This window comes from Penicillium canescens (assembly GCF_028828765.1).
Source record: "Penicillium canescens strain IBT 15451 chromosome Unknown utg000001l_segment0_segment0, whole genome shotgun sequence".
Classification (NCBI taxonomy): domain Eukaryota; kingdom Fungi; phylum Ascomycota; class Eurotiomycetes; order Eurotiales; family Aspergillaceae; genus Penicillium; species Penicillium canescens.
In genome coordinates, this window is record NW_026703963.1 from 1007174 (window position 1) to 1027048 (window position 19875).

General features: G+C 49.5%; 7 protein-coding genes across 7 annotated transcripts; all 7 read right to left on the reverse strand.

The window, feature by feature from the left end:
• Positions 1 to 592: 592 nt before the first annotated feature.
• Positions 593 to 1921, reverse strand: N7446_000384 (uncharacterized protein; the record flags this gene model as incomplete). The annotated part of the gene is made up of 1 exon (XM_058509151.1): positions 593 to 1921. The coding sequence occupies one exon, from the start codon at positions 1919 to 1921 to the stop codon at positions 593 to 595; it is 1329 nt and encodes a 442-aa protein (XP_058378130.1).
• Positions 1922 to 2756: 835 nt separating this feature from the next.
• N7446_000385 (uncharacterized protein) lies at positions 2757 to 3268 on the reverse strand (the record flags this gene model as incomplete). Its single annotated transcript, XM_058509152.1, has 2 exons — positions 2757 to 2833; positions 3001 to 3268. 2 exons carry the CDS (start codon positions 3266 to 3268, stop codon positions 2757 to 2759), a joined length of 345 nt encoding a protein of 114 aa, XP_058378131.1.
• Positions 3269 to 3884: 616 nt separating this feature from the next.
• N7446_000386 (uncharacterized protein) lies at positions 3885 to 8461 on the reverse strand (the record flags this gene model as incomplete). The annotated part of the gene is made up of 3 exons (XM_058509153.1): positions 3885 to 5906; positions 5953 to 7926; positions 7991 to 8461. The coding sequence occupies 3 exons, from the start codon at positions 8459 to 8461 to the stop codon at positions 3885 to 3887; spliced, it is 4467 nt and encodes a 1488-aa protein (XP_058378132.1).
• A 1789-nt stretch (positions 8462 to 10250) lies between these two features.
• On the reverse strand, positions 10251 to 11648 carry N7446_000387 (uncharacterized protein; the record flags this gene model as incomplete). The annotated part of the gene is made up of 2 exons (XM_058509154.1): positions 10251 to 11447; positions 11511 to 11648. 2 exons carry the CDS (start codon positions 11646 to 11648, stop codon positions 10251 to 10253), a joined length of 1335 nt encoding a protein of 444 aa, XP_058378133.1.
• Positions 11649 to 12115: 467 nt separating this feature from the next.
• N7446_000388 (putative MFS alpha-glucoside transporter) lies at positions 12116 to 13927 on the reverse strand (the record flags this gene model as incomplete). The annotated part of the gene is made up of 2 exons (XM_058509155.1): positions 12116 to 13504; positions 13601 to 13927. The coding sequence occupies 2 exons, from the start codon at positions 13925 to 13927 to the stop codon at positions 12116 to 12118; spliced, it is 1716 nt and encodes a 571-aa protein (XP_058378134.1).
• An 851-nt stretch (positions 13928 to 14778) lies between these two features.
• Positions 14779 to 16443, reverse strand: N7446_000389 (catalase; the record flags this gene model as incomplete). The annotated part of the gene is made up of 4 exons (XM_058509156.1): positions 14779 to 16029; positions 16083 to 16262; positions 16315 to 16367; positions 16422 to 16443. The coding sequence occupies 4 exons, from the start codon at positions 16441 to 16443 to the stop codon at positions 14779 to 14781; spliced, it is 1506 nt and encodes a 501-aa protein (XP_058378135.1).
• A 1014-nt stretch (positions 16444 to 17457) lies between these two features.
• On the reverse strand, positions 17458 to 19789 carry atg15 (triglyceride lipase ATG15). The gene is made up of 2 exons (XM_058509157.1): positions 19607 to 19789; positions 17458 to 19550 (listed from the first exon to the last, which is right to left on the reverse strand). The coding sequence occupies exons 1-2, from the start codon at positions 19772 to 19774 to the stop codon at positions 18003 to 18005; spliced, it is 1716 nt and encodes a 571-aa protein (XP_058378136.1). The 5' UTR covers positions 19775 to 19789; the 3' UTR covers positions 17458 to 18002.
• Positions 19790 to 19875: the final 86 nt, after the last annotated feature.

Consider the following 19875-nt stretch of genomic DNA (forward strand, 5'->3'; position numbering starts at 1 on the left):
ACTCTCACTACCCTGAAGAGCCCCCTACCACGAGACGAACACCCCCGACACAAAATGGCTCCAAATCTGCCCTCCTCCACCCGAGAATCCATTCACGATATGTTATTGGGCAAATCACTGACTACGGCCCATATCACTGATGCCACAGAATGCAGCCCCCGTTCCATCACCACCATCCGCAACAATTTATGGCAGCGCGGTGATACCACAGCGCTCTCTATTCAAGCAGGCCGACTGCGTATGACACCACTAATACTAAAGGCTCCCTGCGACTATGTACTTGGAAAGCCCGGACTCTTTCTCGAGGAAATGGCAATTTTCCTCTCGGATGAGTGACTCGTACGCAACAGCCTCCAGTATCAGGAGAGCGCTAATCTCCAAGAAATGGTCAAAGTCTTCGCGACCGAAGGCGAGGGAACGAAATGCACATCTACTAAAATCTGGAAGTCAGTGGGTTAACTAAATACGATCTTTTTTTTCTTCCTCCGTTGGATACTGATCATAGCTACTTTATTCGGATGCGACATATCTTAGTGTCCATGATAAAATCTTAATTCTAGCTATTTGGCGTGATCAGTCATATCGATTTGCGCTAAGGACCTTGCCGCATCGAAAACACAGACACTACTTCACCCTGAACCAATGATGTGGAGCGCTCGCGTAGACGTGCTCGTTGCTTTCTTTTTTCGCTCATATGGAGCCTCTGCTTCATATCGTAAGGAATCGACATTATGGTTGCCAACTCAACGAGGCCTGCTGTTTGGGCTGCTTCTTCTCTCTCAACCTTCACCCAAAACATACTGTCTAGCTTAGAGAAGAAATAGACTTCCCCATTCTTTAGGCTCCAGGCCGGAGAGACTCGTGTGGGACATGTAACGGCTGTTTCAAGCAAATGAATAGTATTTTGATAAGCCGTTCGAGATGCAATGCACCTGCACCGGATATTTGTCGTCTCAAGGCATTCCATTGTGATGTATGCAAATGTCGCACAATCATGTGAGTCTGCAAGCATTCTGGCCCAGGAGCTTTGTCCCTCGAGAGGAATCTCGAGGTAGCGTGATGTGTCACCATCCCACGGCCAGGCAATGCAAAAGTATCTTTCTGTGGCGTCCATTCCAGTGTGGCGAAGCGAAAGGAGAATATTTTGGACTGTGTTCAAGATTTGAGTTCGTGGTCGAATTTCTAATTCCTCGAGCCAGCTGCGAAATGCACCGAGCTTCATGTGAACATCCCTCAATCGATATTCAAGGTCGCATTGGAGAGCAGGGTCAATGAAAAATTGTGGCAATAGGTCTGCGACGAGTTGTCGTAGGGGAACTCTCCGAGCTACTCCAGTACAATAACTCACCTGGAGACCCCAGTACTCGTCCAGGTATCCGATGAGGCCATGTTGCAAACTTGATAAAGCCACCTCTTTAACTGGAATGCCCTTTTGTTTACTCCAGGTGTCCGTCAATTGTCCCGAGATGTACTGGCCACCCTGGAGGGCTACCTGCCGCTGTGATCGTTTCCACGAAGACCGGCTTGCTCCAAGATATCCCAACGCACCCGCAGATGCCATCCGACAGTCTGCCTCGGAAATTTGGCACCTTGCATTTGGCACAACCAATGTGCCAATCACAAGTGAGTGTGAAAGATCAATACCTCTCAATTGTGCAGGTTCCTTCACTTCCTGAGCCCAATGGAACTTTCCACTTGTGCTATGTGTAAAAATAAAACCATCCCCGATTTTGATCGCAACGGGAGGCCCTGCTGTATCCTCGCGGAAGACCAAACTCCCTGGTCCCCAGGTATCCAATATGTTCTCGGCGCGACCGAGTACGTCGTACCGTGAGACCAAGTCCACGGCTGGGTAACCTAGTAGTGAATCATTTGGTCGGCCTGGACTGGCGTAGAATGCCAAGACTGGCCCTCGGGTCATATTTCCAAGGCATGTGAGGTTCACGAGCTCTGCTACCAGGCACGGGGACACTGTCTCTTCCGCAAGTCCTAGTAAGTTGATCTTTCGTAGGGGTGTGTCAAGGAAGAATGGTTGAAGAGGCCCGACATGTGCCTGAGCATATGACAGAAGGCCAAGGCAGAGAAATTGAACCGCCAATGCAGAAAATGCAAAACACTTCCCGATGTCATCAAAAGTTGCTAATTGCGCTATCTGTGGCAATACGAGCTGTAAAATTTCCTTGGATGCAATAAAAACCATATTTTCATCCTCAGCAGTTTCAACATTAAGTGCTGCTTGCTTCAGGTTTGCAACGAGTTGAAAGTCGACAGGAACCACCTCAATGAAGGGTGTCTGAATCGATTGGTTAGGGGGACAAAGCTTGAGTATCGTAAAAGAATCACAGCATAGACCGCTTTTTTGTAGTAGGCTGACAGCAGAGCAGACCTGGCACAGTACCGATGATATTTGACTCTTGAAAAGACGGCAGCTTGCAATAGTGTTCCCATCGCCAAACTCAGAAGATCCATTCCACTCTTGTGTTGCTCGAGTCGAAGGGCGAATCCCAGCTAAACCACAGAGCTCTTCAATTCTTTCGACCACATCTTCCTTGTGAACTATTCTTGGGGTTGTCAGGGTTGGATTAAAATCCGATGCCCATTTTGATCCCGACTGGTCAGACAAACAGCAATGATGAGAGCATCCGGGAATGTGTTGGCCGGTCTGTATGTCTGAGTTTGGAGTAATCGAAGGTATGAAAAATATCCACGGAGAATCAGTTATTTTTTCTGACACAAGATCATGAACTTCCTGGCTACTATATCCAATGGACAACAGAGCTCGCGTCCAGGATCTCTCGTCGTGAGCGGTTGTCTCCTCTGTCTGAGGCGCTAGCTGATCGGTCGATTGATATCCTGTAAATCTGCCTTGAGACCGTGTGTTTGCTGTCGTACCAAAGCTTTTGACCTTGAGTGTGGCTGTATCTCTATGTTGGTTGGGAAAATCGAAGGGTTGGGCATTTCCAGAGGTATTTGGTAGGTTGTTTTGTTGAGGCAACATACCAATGGCTCTTCGGCTAGACTGGCTGAACTTTCGTGAGCCAGGATTCGGATATCCTGGTTTTGCAGAGTCGTAATGTTGTAGGTCACCAATCCTCCAATCGATTGGACCATACTGCTGACCAACTTGAAATCCGGAGTTGTCGCCTCCGAAAGTAATGTTTGTATAGTGATCTCCTTCCTTTAGAACATTAACAATTCTTGCCTCCTGTTCCACCTGCTGGGGAGCAATCCGATATAAAAGATCTTTGGCATACGCAGCTGCAGTCATGGCCGCATACCCCTGCCAGGCGTCGTTCTGTGTGAAGAACTTCTTACATCCCTGGATGCACAGTTTGGAAAGTGTTTCTTCCAAAATCCTAAAGATATCGGGACTAAGGATTTACAGCGCAAGCTTGTGAATTCAAAGATTACCTGGCTATCTTGCGACATTGCATGGATTCTCGAGGAACTAACTCCCGAACAAACAATCACTTTGGAAATGCCGCAACAGTTGTTGTGCAAGCTTCGAAGATGGAGTCGTGAGGCGTGGCCAGAAGACCAACTTCGACACAATTCGAGCAACTCTAATGGGTACAGGGAAGTACAAAAGCAGTTTCACCAGTTTACTTTCTTCTCTTAATTCTAAGCCCACTGCCAAGGCTTTAGTGTGAAATTTGAGTGCAGCTAGTGGGCTGTGAGGAGAACTCTTTAGTCGCCGGCAGGTGGAGCCACTTGGTAACTAAACCACAACACATTAAGCTATATGGGATCTGGAACCTATGGAGTTTGATGTCACATTCTATTGATCCTGTAGGTGATATAAATTTGTTTTCCTCCTAGTCCCTTCTCTTACAAATTTACTAGAAAGTAGAGGAAGAGTTGAAAGCGGAAATCAATGACAGCTGCTATATACGAAATAGTATGAAAGAAATCCGGCCTGGTGCGTGGCCTAAGGCAAGTAAGCCTCCATCGATTGCGAAACAGCTAGGTCGAAACTCAGGAGGCAGCCGTAGTACATCTTCGCCGTTGAGGTTAATCCACTGTCCTTGCTTAATGAAGATAGTTGAACTCTTAGAAATTGAATTAGGAGTATGATTTTCGTGCTCTGACTGAACGTTGAAGCTGCCGCAGTTGGTGATGAGATATGAACCATCTCGAGAAAACTCAAGTTTGGTAATAGTTTCATATGCCCTGAAAATCTCTTGTAGGCCGCCCGTCGCCGTATCCCAGAGCCGCACGGTCATATCCCACGAGCCGGACGCTAGCAGCCGGCCGTCGGGCGAGAAGGCTACCGAGTTAACCGAGCCCAAATGGCCCTCAAGAGTCTGCTGTAGACCGCCCGTCACTATGTCCCAGAGCCGCACGGTCATATCCCACGAGCCGGACGCTAGCAGCCGGCCGTCGGGCGAGAAGGCTACCGAGCATACCGAGTCAGAATGGCCCTCAAGAGTCTGCTGTAGACCGCCCGTCACTATGTCCCAGAGCCGCACGGTCATATCCCACGAGCCGGACGCTAGCAGCCGGCCGTCGGGCGAGAAGGCTACCGAGCAAACCGAGTCAGAATGGCCCTTAAGAGTCTGCTGTATATCTCCTATTGCAGTGTCCCAGAGCCACACGGTATTATCATGCGAGCCTGACGCTAGCAGCCGGCCGTCGGGCGAGAAGGCTACCGAGTTAACCGAGCCTATATGGCCCTCGAGAGTCTGCTGCAGGCTGCCCGTGGCCGTGTCCCAGAGCCGCGCGGTATTATCACACGAGCCGGACGCCAGTAGACGGCCGTCGGGCGAGAAGGCTACTGAGTTAACCAAGCCTGAATGGCCCTCATGAGTCCGCTGTAGATCTCCTATCGCAGTGTCCCAGAGCCGCACGGTATTATCCTGCGAGCCTGACGCTAGCAGCCGGCCGTCGGGCGAGAAGGCTAACGAGTTAACCGAGCCTAAATGGCCCTCGAGAGTCTGCTGCAGGCTGCCCGTGGCCGTGTCCCAGAGCCGCACGGTATCATCCCGAGAGCCGGACGCCAGCAACCGGCCGTCGGGTGAGAAGGATACCAAGTTAACCGAGTTCGAATGGCCCTCGAGAGTCTGCTGTAGATCGCCTATCGCAGTGTCCCAGACTCGCACGGTCATATCGTCAGAGCCGGACCCTAGCAGCCGGTCGTCGGGCGAGAAGGCTACCGAGCAAACCGAGTCAGAATGGCCCTCGAGAGTCTGCTGTAGACCGCCCGTCACTATGTCCCAGAGTCGCACGGTCTTATCGTCAGAGCCGGACGCTAGCAGCCGGCCGTCGGACGAGAAGGATACCGAGCAAACCGAGTCAGAATGGCCTTCAAGAGTCTGCTGTAGACCGCCCGTCGCTATGACCCAGAGCCGCACAGTCTTATCTTTAGAGCCGGACGCTACCAGCCGGCCGTCTGGCGAGAAGGCCACCGAGCGAACCCAGTCAGAATGGCCCTCAAAAGTCTGCTGTAGACCGCCCGTCGCTATGACCCAGAGCCGCACGGTCATATCGTCAGAGCCGGACGCCAGCAGCAGGCCGTCTGGCGAGAAGGCCACCGAGCGAACCCAGTCAGAATGGCCCTCGAGAGTCTGTTGCACCCCGCCCGTCGCCGTGTCCCAAAGCCATACGCTCATATCTTCAGAGCCGGATGCTAGCAGCCGGCCGTCGGGCGAGAAGGCTACCGAGTAAACCGGGCTCGAATGGCCATCGAGAGCCTGTAATTCTGCACTCCAATTTTCTTCGACTCTTGGTAACTGGGTTACCCAAGTGGGAATTTTTGAAGTGAATTCTCTCCGAATAATGGACCTTTCGGGTGCAAATATAACTCCCGCGCAGTAAACCTGTAGAGGCGCCTCGTCAGCTATTTGGTGATTCTTAAGAATGAAGCGCTTTGCATCTTGAAGAAAGGCAGCTAGCTGAGGTGACTTTATCTGACAGTCAGCATAGTTTTCTAGATCCAAATTTAACGTCACAGACCTTTGCCATGGACTGTAAAGCTGTAATATTTCCAATCGTTTCGGAAACCCAGCCAAAAAGGCTCATGACTTCTAGCCAATGCAAGAAATGCAAATTCAAAAAGTCTTCTATCAGTCTCCAGTTTGTACCTGTCTGGTCACCATTCTCTAGATGGCGTATCCAGTATCGACATGCGTATCGAAGCTCAGGTGGAACATGACTCTCTAGTACCGTCCTTTCGACCTCATTTTTCCTCACGCCCGGATTAGAAAGACGACATATATCTGTCTTTAATCCTTGATTCATATACTCAAGGCAATCTTTAGCAAGCTGTGCGTGACCTGCTAGTTCGTCAATCCAGAATACATCGGATGCTGAATGATCAACTAGAAACTCTCGGAACGAGAGGTGAAGAAGCTGAATAGGGGCATCACTGTCTTTTGGCACTGACACGACAGACTGGAGAGTACTAAGTCTTCTTTGGACTTTCGTGTCGTCTGAAAGAATGAGCGCGGCGAGGGAGACGGATGAGAGTGGGCTGAAGAGAAGAACGATGACCCCCACGATTCGGCGAAAATCTTTCATCCAGTCTTCTAATTCTTTCGGCTTTTTCTGCGACACAATATGCTTTAAAACTGGGAGGTAGATACCGGTCAACTTTGAGTACTCGCTGTCAATCTCCTCTATCCCATCGCTTGAGTGTGAAGATAGGATAGCTCGCAGCCGGTCATCCGGCAATTCTCCTTCACAATCGATGAATCGATATATTGTCGCTGCATAAATGAATAGAGGAACAGCCATATTGACTAGGGCCTGTATAGTCTCTTCCCCAGGCCAACCTCTCCCTAGTCCGTGATCATTTTTTATTCTCTGAAGCCTTTCCCGGAGGAAAATTGATATATCATGCTCGATAATCGACCTCTCAATCTGATGGAGAATGATCTCTTCATTCCCGATCGGTCGAAAGCCTTTAATGACAGGTGATTCTGGCCTACTGGTAACAAAGACTCGCAGTTGGACGTCTTTCAAGTCATTCAATTTAGGCAAAATTGAAAAAAATGCCGCAACATGAGCTGGCACTTGACACTCATCCAGAGCGTCGATGACAACCACCAAAATCAACGGGGACTTTAATCCAAGATTAAGGCTATTGAGCGGCTTGAAAAGCAAATCGTTGAACTGTTCTTCCAGGTTGTTGCTTCCAATACCTCGCGTTTCCTGTATTGCCCTCTTGACTGGTTCCTGAAGATGAGGTAATCTTTCCAGCATTTGTTTCGTAAGAGTAGTAAAGAGACGTTTGGCATCTTCTCGGTCTGTTCCACCCTTCTTGAAGAAGAAGCTGCCTCCTAGCAAGCCCTCCTTATCTAGCCACCGAGCCACTGTCCGTGACACAGTTGACTTTCCCGTCCCTGCCATGCCCTGCAGCCAAAACACAGCTTTCTTATTTGGATCAGTAGCCCAGCTCGTAATGTCCTGAAGGAGCTCAGTTCGAGTCCCTTGCAGACATTCTTGATACTCTTCCCCGATATTCGCGTTGTAATGAGCCTCCTCCGCAATTTTGAGCTCCGCAAGGACCATTTTGCCATTGAGTTCACTGAGTGAGTCCATCACTCGGTCAATATTAGTCAGCATTCTATCCGCCTTTTCGAGAAGCTGCTTTCCCCTATCTCTCTGTTCATGCCGGTCAACTATCTCAAGCCATCGGCCCAGATGCGACTCCGCCTCATCAATGGATTTCTGGAGACCGGAAAGAGAATCTCCAGAGATGCTTTTCCAGATCAAGGTCGCACGGCTACGGTCATAAAGTGACTGAACTTGGGCTGCGAACGTTAAAACTGCGATATATACCTGGACGAGAGCTGTCTCAACGTGTTGATCGGTATTCGGGTCTTCTTGATATTGTCCCTCTACCATGCAATATCGGGCAAGAACGTCCGCGAGAAAGGCGCAAGATCCCAGCCAAGCCACTTTTTGACTGCGATAGTTTTGTGTCATCTGAATGTCGCTTTAATTAGCCCCTTGACCTTCAATCTTCTACATAGGGAAAAGACAAGCATACAATCAATCCTAAAGACACAACTGCCCAGGCGCTAGTTGCGTGCCCTGTTGGATCAAATGCCACAGCTGCCTGGATAAGGTCCTGAAAACCAAGAACAGCTTTAATGATCTTTTGGGCTGGTTCTTTAATACTGGATTTTCCTTGATCGATTTCATACTGGGTCTTCACAGTTTCGACTACCCCGTTCAGTGCCCTTAAACGATCCACAACACCGGGATCGGTGTTCGCAGCATTGAAGTCGATAATACTGTTGGAGTTTGGTAATGATATATCTTCGATGAGTTGTTGTTCTTTGAGTCCAAGGCTATCAAAAGCGCGTTGCCACAGATCTGGTTTCGTGGCAGAGGTAGATGCATGGTGGATCGAAGAATTATCCACAGAAAGGTTGCTTTGTTTTGAAGGGAAATTCTTTTTGTCGGCTTTGTCCGACTGCTGCTTTCGAAAGATTCGTCTTAATTGTATACGGACCATGTTTAACCAGAATCCAGTCGTCACTCTGATTCTGTGAAGAATTTTGAAAAATGAAAAGGTTAGGCAGAACACAGGGTGTAAAGTGGGGTACGAAGTGGTGTTTGGCACTTCTCCTGGCCGGTTGCCGGGATTAATAGCCGGCCCGAGCCGAGCCAGATCCATCTCCTTACGCTGTGCCTGGCCACTTTGTCAACTTCCCTCCGTTGCCGGCGCGACTGCGATCACTATGGCGCCAAGACTTGCACCCTTTCAGCTTCAGATGTCCCACAATATGATTAGCAGTCGATCGGTCACTTCTTCTCAGAGAGTTCTTTGCAGAGCCTCACAGCATTTGTAACATGGAATTGGCAAAAATACAGGTCAAGATTTGGAAGACTTTCTTCGATGGAGTCTAGATGTTGTTGGAGCAAGGCGTGAGAGTGTAAAAGGTTATTTCCGACTTGCGGACGTTGAGGTTGAACCGCAATGAAATTAGATTCATGATATATTGTCAGCCAAGACAGGTCAATATTACTAGTTTGTAGTAATCACGTTAAGCAACCACCGGTCGCCGGAGCACTGAGGCACATGACCTACTAGTTAAAGTGCAACTCATAAAGATGAGTAAGCCAGGTAAGTTCAATATTCTCAAGGGTTATGTGTACATGTCTTCTATCTTCAAACAATGTCTTGAGACTGGCCCCGTTCTATTGGTCAGATATCCAATACCAGTCAATGCCTTAAATTCCTAGAACCGACAAAGATTGCTATACAGCGAACTTTGAACTAGTACTGTGATATATACCCTAGAAAGCTTTCTTATTTGAATGATTTTGTATCGAATTGGTAGATTCAAGGCGGAGCTCAGAATGGTGAAAACACAATTAATTTTGTTGCCATATCTGAGGGGCAAGAGGGAGAAGCTGTCTATCGTATTTCTATTGAGACACCCGTCAGTATGGAGAGCAGCAAATGAAGAAATATAAACGGGTCCATATTGATCTACCCATTTCTCAAACAAGCGCCTTGGCAGTGGGGCGCAGAAAGAATGGAAAAGTGCAAATTGGTGAAGCTGCTTTTGCACTTCTCTGTACTACGATCACTTACCCCTCCTGCTTTTAAAGCCAAACCAACCGAGCACACTTGGAAAAAGTCTGCAGAGCAGACTCTTTGGCCTCCTTCGCGATCTGAACCTCTCTTTTAATCGATTGCACAACGATGTTTATCATAATTTACTTGCCCAGGGATGTGATTTTCGAAGGTTTGCTGCTGCTTTCGAGGACATACTAGAAGACATTGCGGAAAATGATCTTTCCCTGAAAAGAACTGAGCTTCACCACGAAATGGGCTTCTTAAGTCTGAATGGAACAGCAGACCAATCTCTGTCGCAAGTCACGAACAAGAGATGTTGATGGTGCCATCTCTCGTTCTAGCCTTTTGGGTCCTTCGTTTCAGGGCCGATGCGCGCAATGCGCGCGTCTTCCAGTACACCTAGTGTATTGATAGTTCGAACAAACCGTACTCCGTAAGTTTGGCGTAATAACCCCTGCGTCCATCCTATCCGTATCAGGCCTAGCGTGTCTCAGGCTAGGGTTCCAGAAAAATTCTCTTTCGTAATGCATGGAAGCCAAATTCGAATGTAGCTGTACCATGTAGGTCGCAAGTTTAGCGTCAATCTTCATCTAGGGTGTAAAATCTTGTTTTATTGGAGCTTTATCACCTGGGCAGAGATCGGTGAGTATGGACAGCTTATTGCACTTGTCAACAGAGGTCCCCTCTCAAACAAACGGGCACAAATTCAATCCTATCCCTAAGAAGCATCTGGCAAGAGCAAAACAAGTAGATCTATAACAGAGTGAGGTGCCCAAAAGTAAAACTCCACAGCGACAGCAATACAAAAGAATAAACCCCACATCTCCTCATACCAAAACACCTCCCAAACAATCTTCGCATAACGATACCAATTGAGAAATCGCATAGACCGAACAGCATCAAAGATGCTAAGACAATATTTTCCGTCGTTTCTCGCTCGGCCTCCAAAGCTGCGGTCGAATGTCACAATGGGTTCGTCATTGTCTGGTAGCATTGATGCCGCAACCCGTATGTAGATAGCTCGTGTCATAGTAGAAATGAACAACTCCGAAGCGTATGGCGTTATATAAAAGATCATTCCTCCGAGGCGCTCCAATGCTGAAGGTATCTCTTCATCAAACCAGTGATTCATAGCTGCGGTGCACATTTCACGGAGGAAAAGCATGAGAGATTTCGTCAAATAGTAGACACAAGTTGGTAGGGTTAAGTCCAGAGATGCTGCTGGTAATACTCCGATCCATTCTCGCCAGCCGGGGATTCTCTGCCAAATGTACTTGTTGTTAGGCTTGGAAATGACGGTATGAATCCAGGCCGTATGCAGATTCGTTAGCAGAAGCCCGGAGAACAAGCTGGATAGGATAAAGAGAGGAATCCGAGGCTCCTCTGTTGCAAAAATTGGCCTGGTCATGGCCATGGCCATAAATGCCAGCAGCATATATACCAAGAAAACATCGAGTCCAGGATAGAGAGACAAAGATCCTTTCCGGCTCTGTAATTGCCGACGAGCAAGGCTTCGATCATTGGTGACTGCATTAGAGTCAGGTGAGGCAGAGAAAATTAAGGCAATACCTGCTATGGTCCAATACAACACAGGACCAGGTATGTTGTATGTGATATCATTGATGTCCATGTCGATGAAGCCATAGAGGGATAAGAAGTAGATAGCGGCGAGGGAGAGGAGACTACCACCGAGAAAAGGCACTGCATTTCGGATGAACTTCTCTCTCAAATTCCAGAGAAACTGTCTGGTATCTTCCAGTCCTTCTCTTGGTACGGTATCGTTTCGGTCTGCAGGGCCGTTTTCAAGTTTCCCAGTTTCGGGAACATCGATCTTTTGGAAGGGTCCGGTGTTTATAAGGGTTGGGGTTTCCAGCACCGCGAGCGCTGATATCACGCTTCCATCTGTGTATTCGAACTGATAACATAGAACTGGATCAGTTTCAGTGGAATAACTACGTCAGGTTTCGTGAAAACTTACTCGGAAGAACAAAATGGAACTTATTAGCGTTGTGATGACCACAGTTGTCGGTATATTCGTCTCAAAATACGCAGTGTTGGCGAATTGAACAGCCCCGAACAGGGCAGATTGCCATCTTGGCAGTGACCCTAGAGACATCGCGACAGAATATCAAATCGATCTAGTAGAGCTGGGTCTATATGGAAGTCGCATTTGCAGAGAGATTTGGGAAGTACCGCAGCAGGTTCCAGAATGAACAGAAGCGAAAATCCAAACCCGAGTCACTCTAAACGTCACCGCATGTATGATGATGTCCAAAGTGACGGACGGTGCAGAGAGAGCTTTTCAGCCCCCATGCTGATCCGGCCCACAATGACATAGCGGGGCCAGAATCTTTGGGGGCCAAACCAGGTCGAAGAGGCATGCGATGGTGTAGCCACAAGCCCTGGGAGCACGGATGAGCAGATAGGCTGCGGCTTATGGCTCTGGATAATCACAGATGTCAATTATATAGATTAATGCTATTTACTATAAAAGTATAGGCTATGTACATGCAAAAGACGCCCAGGCATCAACTTGTGGCCCGAGACAAGCAAAATTATTCGTATCACATAAGACACATCTCATCATATGGAGGGACCATTTTTCTCCAAGGAACTAGGATCAGAGCGATTATTTTTCTCCGCGCGATAATTGTCAATGACGTGACCCTCGATAGTCTCATCAAAGACATCGACCTGGGTAGTGGCGAACTTGCGAGCACTGACACCACGCTCGAAGAGCAGATCCAGCTCGGCGAAGGAGCGGCCGCGCGGCTCGGGGACGCGGAAGTACGTGTATATAATGCAGAGGAAGCAGATGCCCCCCCAGAAGAAACCGGCGTAGTTGCCCCAGTCCCAGGCGCTGGGATTGAGCATGTAAGGGGTTAAGACGCCGCAGACGATGGCGACAATGTTGTATAAGTTGCGGCCGAGCACGACTGTTTTGATTTGGAGGCGGCGGGTGGAGAGTTCGGCGACGAGGGAGTAGCAGACAGTTCCGACGGTGAGTTGATAGAAGAGGGCCCAGACTAACATCATGGCTCCTGTTGCGAGGGAGGCTTGGTCTTTGTGGGCTTCTGGGACGAGGCCGAGGAAGCCCATGATGAAGAGCATTGTGCATAGGCCACAGAGGCCATAGAGGCATAGGGTTCGGCGGCCGATGCCGAGGGTCATGAGGAACCAAGCGCCGAAGACCCCGACCATGTTGATGCTGTATTGACCCATGGCGAAGGCGTAAGAGTTGCTGGAGCTCAGTCCGGCTTGTTCCAGGAAGTAAGTCGAGTAGTTGGAGAAGGAGTTACCGCTTAGATTTTGGATGGCCCAGACCATGCAGACGATTTCTGTGCGGCGGAGGTCGGTACCCCGGAAACAGTCGAAGTAGCTAGCACCGCTGGTGATCTTGGCCTCGAGGGCGGTAGTGTGCACCATCATGGCAACAGTCTCTTCGGGATCAAATTCTGAATCGGAACCTTTGCTGGTCAATCGCTCAAGCGAACGCTTCGCATCCTCGGTCCGCCCTTTGCGTACCAACCACCACGGAGACTCCGGCGCAAGCCATATACCAATGAAAAGCGGCAGCGGCCACATCCATTGAAGTCCATAGGGAATCCGGTAGGCCCATTCGTCGTTCCGATTCAACATGCCCTTAATGACACCAATGCCAATAAGCTGGCCAAGACCCCAGCAGAAATTGACATATGTCGTCAGATATCCTCGCAAAGCCACGGGGCAAACCTCCGAGGCGTATGTGATGGTCAATGTCTGGAAGACACCCCAAGGAACACCACAAAGAATCTCCGCTGCGAGCAGGGACTGCACATTCTGAGCCGTGAAGAAAATAGCCGTCCAAGCGCTCACAAGGATGAGACAGGCCATGATAGTGTACCGATAACCAAAACGTTCCGAAGCCCAACCGTTGATAAACAGACCGATGATTTCACCGCAGTAAGCACCGTTGCTCAGACCTGCTTGCCACTACATAACCAAGGAATTGTCAGTTTTCATCGTTCTTTTCGAAGGGTGCACATCCACCTCCGCACAAAAGTTGTAATCTAGAACTGATCGACATACCGATGCGGAAACTTGATATGTACCATCGGCCAGCATCTGGCCATACTTGCGATTGAATTGTGGGAAGGCGTAGAAGTTGTTGACCAGACTGATGTCGTAGCCCTCCATGGCAATGCAGGTCGAGATGAGCACGCTCCACATGACGGCCTTAGGGTACAATTTGATACCCTGCATCAGAGTCATGGACTGTTCTTTATTTGTAGCGGCCTTTGCATTTTCAATGACTTTCTCCATTGACGCGTTGGAGGGTGGTGACGAGTTAGGGTATTTGTAGTCGGCAGGCGCTTCCACCGGGGTGATGGCGTCCTGAGCCTTGGGGTCGGCCATGGTGAATTGGCGGAGGGTAGCACCGAAGACAAAAAGGTAGGAATAAACGCTCGATGGTGGAAGTAAACGTGAAGGCGAGTGTCAAGCAAAGGGTTTCAAGTCTGCCCAGGTGGTGGATCGCTCGGAAGTCAGGGGAGAGAAAAATTAAAGTACCCACAGTGCAGGAAACATCGCACACGAGCACCCAGGGCCGCGAAAACCTCCCTTTTGACGCCTTCCCGAGGGTAATTGAGGAGAAAAGGGACTAGAGTGAATGAGGATAAGAGGCCAAAGTCTCGAATTGGCGGGGAAAGTCAGGAAGCGTCCAGGGCAAATTTTCGCGGGATGAGAAGCTTGGCGAGGCCGGATGGGGCAAATGATGGGTCACCCTTCATGACACTCACACTCCGATTGGATTGCTGCTTTTGTTTGCAGTCGAGTAAATTGGAAAGTAACTACGTCTAAGTTGATGATGCTAGTGGTCACGCCCTCCAGGCCTAGGTGATTCGGTGATCTGCATACTGTATGTTATACGGGGTCCCAACCCCACGTGGGGGATTCCTCCCGATCTCCCCCTTGCAGCCAACCTCGAACTCAGATCTTTAGAATTTGATAGACTATTATTTTATATCTATGCTGCTATGCATACATGCCATGTAACTATAAGTGAAGTATAGATTTCAACAACGTTAGCAATCGTGGAAGAGCTTCCCTGTTTGCGAAAACTCTAAAATTAGACTTTTCCGGGGATGTAACCTTAGAAAGAGACATAGTTGAACACTTCGTAAGTCATAATATTGGTATAAGCTATCTATATGAACATGAGGAACATACAGTTAGAGTCTAACGAAGCCGCAGAAACAACTCTACCTCTAAAGACGCGCAGGAGGGGCACCAGTAACATTAGCCTCAGTAGCAGCTTGAATGCGAGCACCAAGATCGGCATTGACACGACGGAACATATCATAGGTAGCCTTGCGCACGCGCTCCTGAGCACCGCATAGGTGCCCCGAGATGTTACCGACAAAATTCTCCTGCTGGCCGGGGGTACGGCCAAGAACCTGCCACAGGCCGTTAGCCTGGACGTAGTCCTCGGAGGTAACGGGGTACTGCTCAGCAAGAACAGCGCCGGTCCACTTCTCGTGCTCCTGACTGGCCTTGACGGGCTGGTAGGCGATGGGACGGAAGGTGGAGGGGTAGTTAGGGTTGGCGCCGTAGTTGCCGTTGACGTTCATGGGGCCGTCGCGGTGGGTAGGGTTGAAGGCCTTGAGCGGGCAGTTGACGGGGATCTGCTCGTAGTTGCCACCCAAGCGGTGGCGGTGGGTGTCGGGGTAGGAGAAGAGGCGGGATTGGAGGACTGGGTCGGCGGAGGGCTCGGCGCCCGGGACCATGTGCGAGGGGGAGAAGGCGGCCTGTTCGATCTCCGCGAAGTAGTTTTGCGGGTTCTTGTTCAGGGTGAAGCGGCCGAAGCGGCGAAGGGGCACTTCGTTCTGCGGCCAGACCTTGGTCAGGTCGAAGACGTTCCAGCGGAACTTCTCTGCTTGCTCGGGGCTCAGGACTTGCACGTAGCAGGTCCAGGAGGGGTGCTCGCCGCGTTGGATGGCGTCGAAGAGATCCTGGGTGTGCCAGTCGGGGTTTTCGGCGGAGAGCTTCGTGGCCTCGTCGTTGGTGAAGGTCCTGTTGCCCTGGTCGGTCTTGCAGTGAATCTGGACGTAGTTGAATGTGCCATCTGGCTTGATCCACTTGTAGGTGTGGCCGGAGTAACCGTTCATGTGGCGGTACGAGTATGGGGTGCCGCGGTCACTAAACAGGTGCATAACCTGGTGGACAGCCTCGTGGTGGGTGGAAAGGTAGTCCCAGAACATGGTGGCATCCTTGAGGTTGGTCTGGGGGTTACGCTTCTGGGTGTGGATGAAGATTGGGAACTTGGCAGGATCACGCAGGAAGAAAACTGGGGTGTTGTTGAACACCCAGTCCCAGTTGCCCTCCTCGGTGTAGAACTTGATGGCGAAACCGCGCGGGTCACGAGCACTATCGGGGGATCCCTTCTCACCACCGACAGTTGAGAAACGGGTGAGCATCTTAGTCTTCTTGCCGACACCCTTCAGCATGTCAATCGTGGTCTGTGTAATGTGTTAGTTCAATATCCACCATTAATATCATAGCCGGTACATACGATGTCGCTGATGTCGTCGGTAACCTCGAACTCGCCGTAGGCACCAGCACCCTTGGCGTGGACCACACGCTCAGGAATGCGCTCGCGGTCAAAGTGTGCCAGGAGATCAATCAAGTGGAAATCCTGCAGCAGCAGAGGGCCATTGGGCCCGATGCGCTGAGCAGCCTGGGGGTCCATGACCTATATATGTATATTCAGATCAAGTCGTTCGGGGAGCAGTAGGTAGGCATACCGGACAGCCATTGGAGGCCGTGTAGACAGGAGTCTCATTGTAGCGGTAGGTTTCTTTGAGAATAAAAAATTAGCTAGAGCTTCTGGTGATTGAAGGTACCAACTTACTAGGCTCGTTGTCTTGACCCATGTTGGCAATTCGTCTCGCAGTCTATAAAAAAAGGGAGGAGAAAAAAGGGATTCCCGAGGGTACTGCGGGGCTTTATATACGTATCCAGCAAACACCTGGGCAAACGCTGGGTGGAGAGGAAAAAAACGATGAAGCAATTGGACCCACCAGTTATTTTGATATGGAATCATCCGTTACTGATTGGCTGCTTAGAACTGCAGAACGGATGCACCTTGAAACCAACCTCCATTGTTCTCGCCAATACCATTACAATGCAGTATATGAGTTGGTTCTAACAGTCGGCATCCTACCCGATTTGCTACAGACCCATGCTATATATCGGTCGGCTCCCCGAAAATATTTTGCAAAATCGTATCTCAAGAAATACCAGTGGAGATAACATTGAGTCACAAGTGGACTAAGGCTAGACCGAAGTGGAAAAGAGCTCAATCGCGCGTTTGATATCCGTTTCAGGCATGTCATTCCGGTTCGTATCCCGAACTGAAGGTATAGGAAGTTGACAGCGGGAACAGCTATCGAGTCCTGCAGGGAGCTATATTTTACCTTTAAGTATAGAAATGATTTCCCAATCGCCCTGCGGACTGTTTGAGCCAAGGGCTTGCTATACCTTTCTTCCGATTGGCAGGTTATGACTTGCCTAGCTTCCTCTTTATACCACCTTTCTCCTTTTACCCCGCGTTAGTGTTTTATTGGAGTAAGGTCTCAAGCCTAACATGCAAGACTTTGGATTGTATGCCTCTCATAAATGAAACTCTCTATTGTATTTTATGTGGACAATCTCCTACAGCCATGGTGCCTACTGGCTGGTTACGGGACGACCCGACGATCACTCGCGGAAATCTCCGAGTTCCGAGCGGAATTCCGCCGATCGGAGATGGCATCGAAATTCACGCATAGATTGGTCTTGTCATTGTTGATAGTAATGTTACTTACTGCCCAGGGGTGGAAGACTCATTCAGATCAATTGATTCCAAGGGATTAGCCAATGGAGAAGACAGTATGTACTACTGGTCACTTCAATCTGGTATGTGGTCTTAATTTCGATGAATGTATTTATAAGTCTAGCAGTGATAGTCCCGTAGTAGCCGATTTTTCCCTAGACCAGTTCATAAAGATATTTTCCTGGAGCATAACATGGCCAATTCCAAATAAGTTATGTTCTAGCAAACAACCTTGAACGGCCCCGGCTGTGGTGAAACAGACGGAGGAACCAAAATTGATAACGCCAGTAGAATTGTGCCCACCGGGCACCCAAAGAAACAGAACGAAAAAACCAAAATGCTCGCTCACATGTCGATCGTATATCTTGTCTTGTATATGGGGAGAAGTGCAAATTTGATAGTAAAATCCAAACGAATAAATCACGAAATGTGGAAGGGTATATCTAGCGCCTGCGGATTTTCAACCCAGCAGCTTAGTCGAAGCAAACGAATCCCCAGAGCATACTGTAAAAGAATGCATGGGAATGAGAGGGTGGGGACGAAGGAGTCGCCATTTAATGTGGATGTTGTGATTGCCATTCCGGTAGCTCATATCAACCTCATAATATGATATATCGACTAAGTAGGGGTCGAGATAAATTCAGTAGGGGTTGGCATGGTGGTGGTAGGATCATTGCAGCCAAACCAACCAGGAGTTTTGCAGGTGGTAGACGTTGCAGTCACCGTGGGCAGAGTTGTCGTGACTGTAGGCGCCGGAGTTGCTGTTGTGGTAGTCGTAGGATCGTTGCACCCAAACCAACCGGGAGTTTTGCATGTTGTGGTCGTAGCTGTACTCGTCGGAGAAGTTGTGGTGGTGGTAGTAGCTGTGGTGCTTTCGTCCAGACAGCCCCACCACCCGGGGGTCTTGCACGTCGATGTTCTGGTATATGATGTGGTTGTTGAGGTAGTGGTAGTAGTTGTGACCTCGGAGCCATTGCTTCGGAAGAACTTCCAGAGATCACAATCAAAGCATTCCTCCTCTGCCACACATTTCGGGACAGTGTCGTATTTTAAAATGACATCAGATATCACATTTTCGATCTTGTGAGTACCCAGTCCAACACGCCATCCCTTGTCTGCGACAGTATCATATGTGCATATCTGTCCGGTGTGGCAAACCGACTCCAGCGCATAGCCGCCCCATGTGCAGATCGAATTGATCCCGTTGCAAGTTCCCATGTATATCGGATCTGCTGTATGCCCAAAGTGATAGGCTCCGGTGTGCGTTCGTGTTTGCGGGAAGCGTGGGTCATGGCCAGGTGGGCTTGGGAGGCCAAGTCGAGCTGCCGGTAAGGCTTCAGGAACAGCTTCGAAAGTGACCACGGGCAACCCAAAAGTCAACCCGACTAAACTAGTCATTGCACCACCCAATGAATGGCCCGTCATCCAAATATTTGCATCTGGATAGAGCTCGGTGACATTTGAGTAGAGCTCAATCCCAGCCCGATAGTAACGGTTTTCATCATTCATAGACTCAACAATGCAAGTCAAGTTCGCTGTGTAGGTAGCACTCTGACAGTCGCAGACTTGCCTCCACAGGTAGGAGCCTCCTTGGCCGCAGCAGCAGCTGAAAAATAGATTGTCGTTGACTTTGTCATTGGTGGTGGTACCCGCGCCATCAAACAGAGCCGGCGAAGTACCCTTTAACGAAATCACGACAGTGCTATTGGTTTTATCAGCATAGATGTGCCCTCTGAGTCCATCTTTCTGCCAACCAAAGCTCCCCGAGTAGTTAAATTGGCCGTGTATAGAGTGCCACTGTCCCGTCCCAGGTTCCTCGATATAGTCATTTGCGGTCATCTGAGCGAATGTCAAGACCGTCGTCTTGTCTGTAATATCCGGCCCTTGCAGGGTGTCCATGACCCACTCATCTGCAGACAAGGCGGCCACAGATCCAGAAGACCGCGAAGCGGCCAAATGCCCCTCGATCACCGGGAGTCGTCGATCGGCCAACCGTTGTATCGTGATGGGAACTGACGAAGCAAGTAGATGTGACTCTGACGCAACATAGTCGGTTTCATCACCATCCTCCGATACAGCCCGAAGCCGAGTGTCTGCCTTAACATCGAGTCTCGCATGGAGGTCGGGTTGTTCAGAGGTACCGCGGTGGAAGATGTGCCGTAGGGACTAAGGGAGTGAGTACAAGCCAGCTGTAGGGATTATATTGGCGTGGCGTAACTTACAAACTCATGCGTCTCAAGTGTACCTTCGGACCCCAAAGGTACTTGTGGCGGGATGATAGGAGCTTGTAGGGGTGGATAAGCCGAGGCAGAGGCAGCAGTCGATAGTACTGCAGCTGATAATAGAAGGCTCTGGACACTCAGTCCAAGCCATGAACGCTTTCGAGACATGATGGATGATCAAGGAGACTTGGAGTCAAGGGACTATCGCGGTTATCGACCAGCACCTTATCAAGTGACGCAGTGCGGAGACGGTCTACACGTGACTAAGT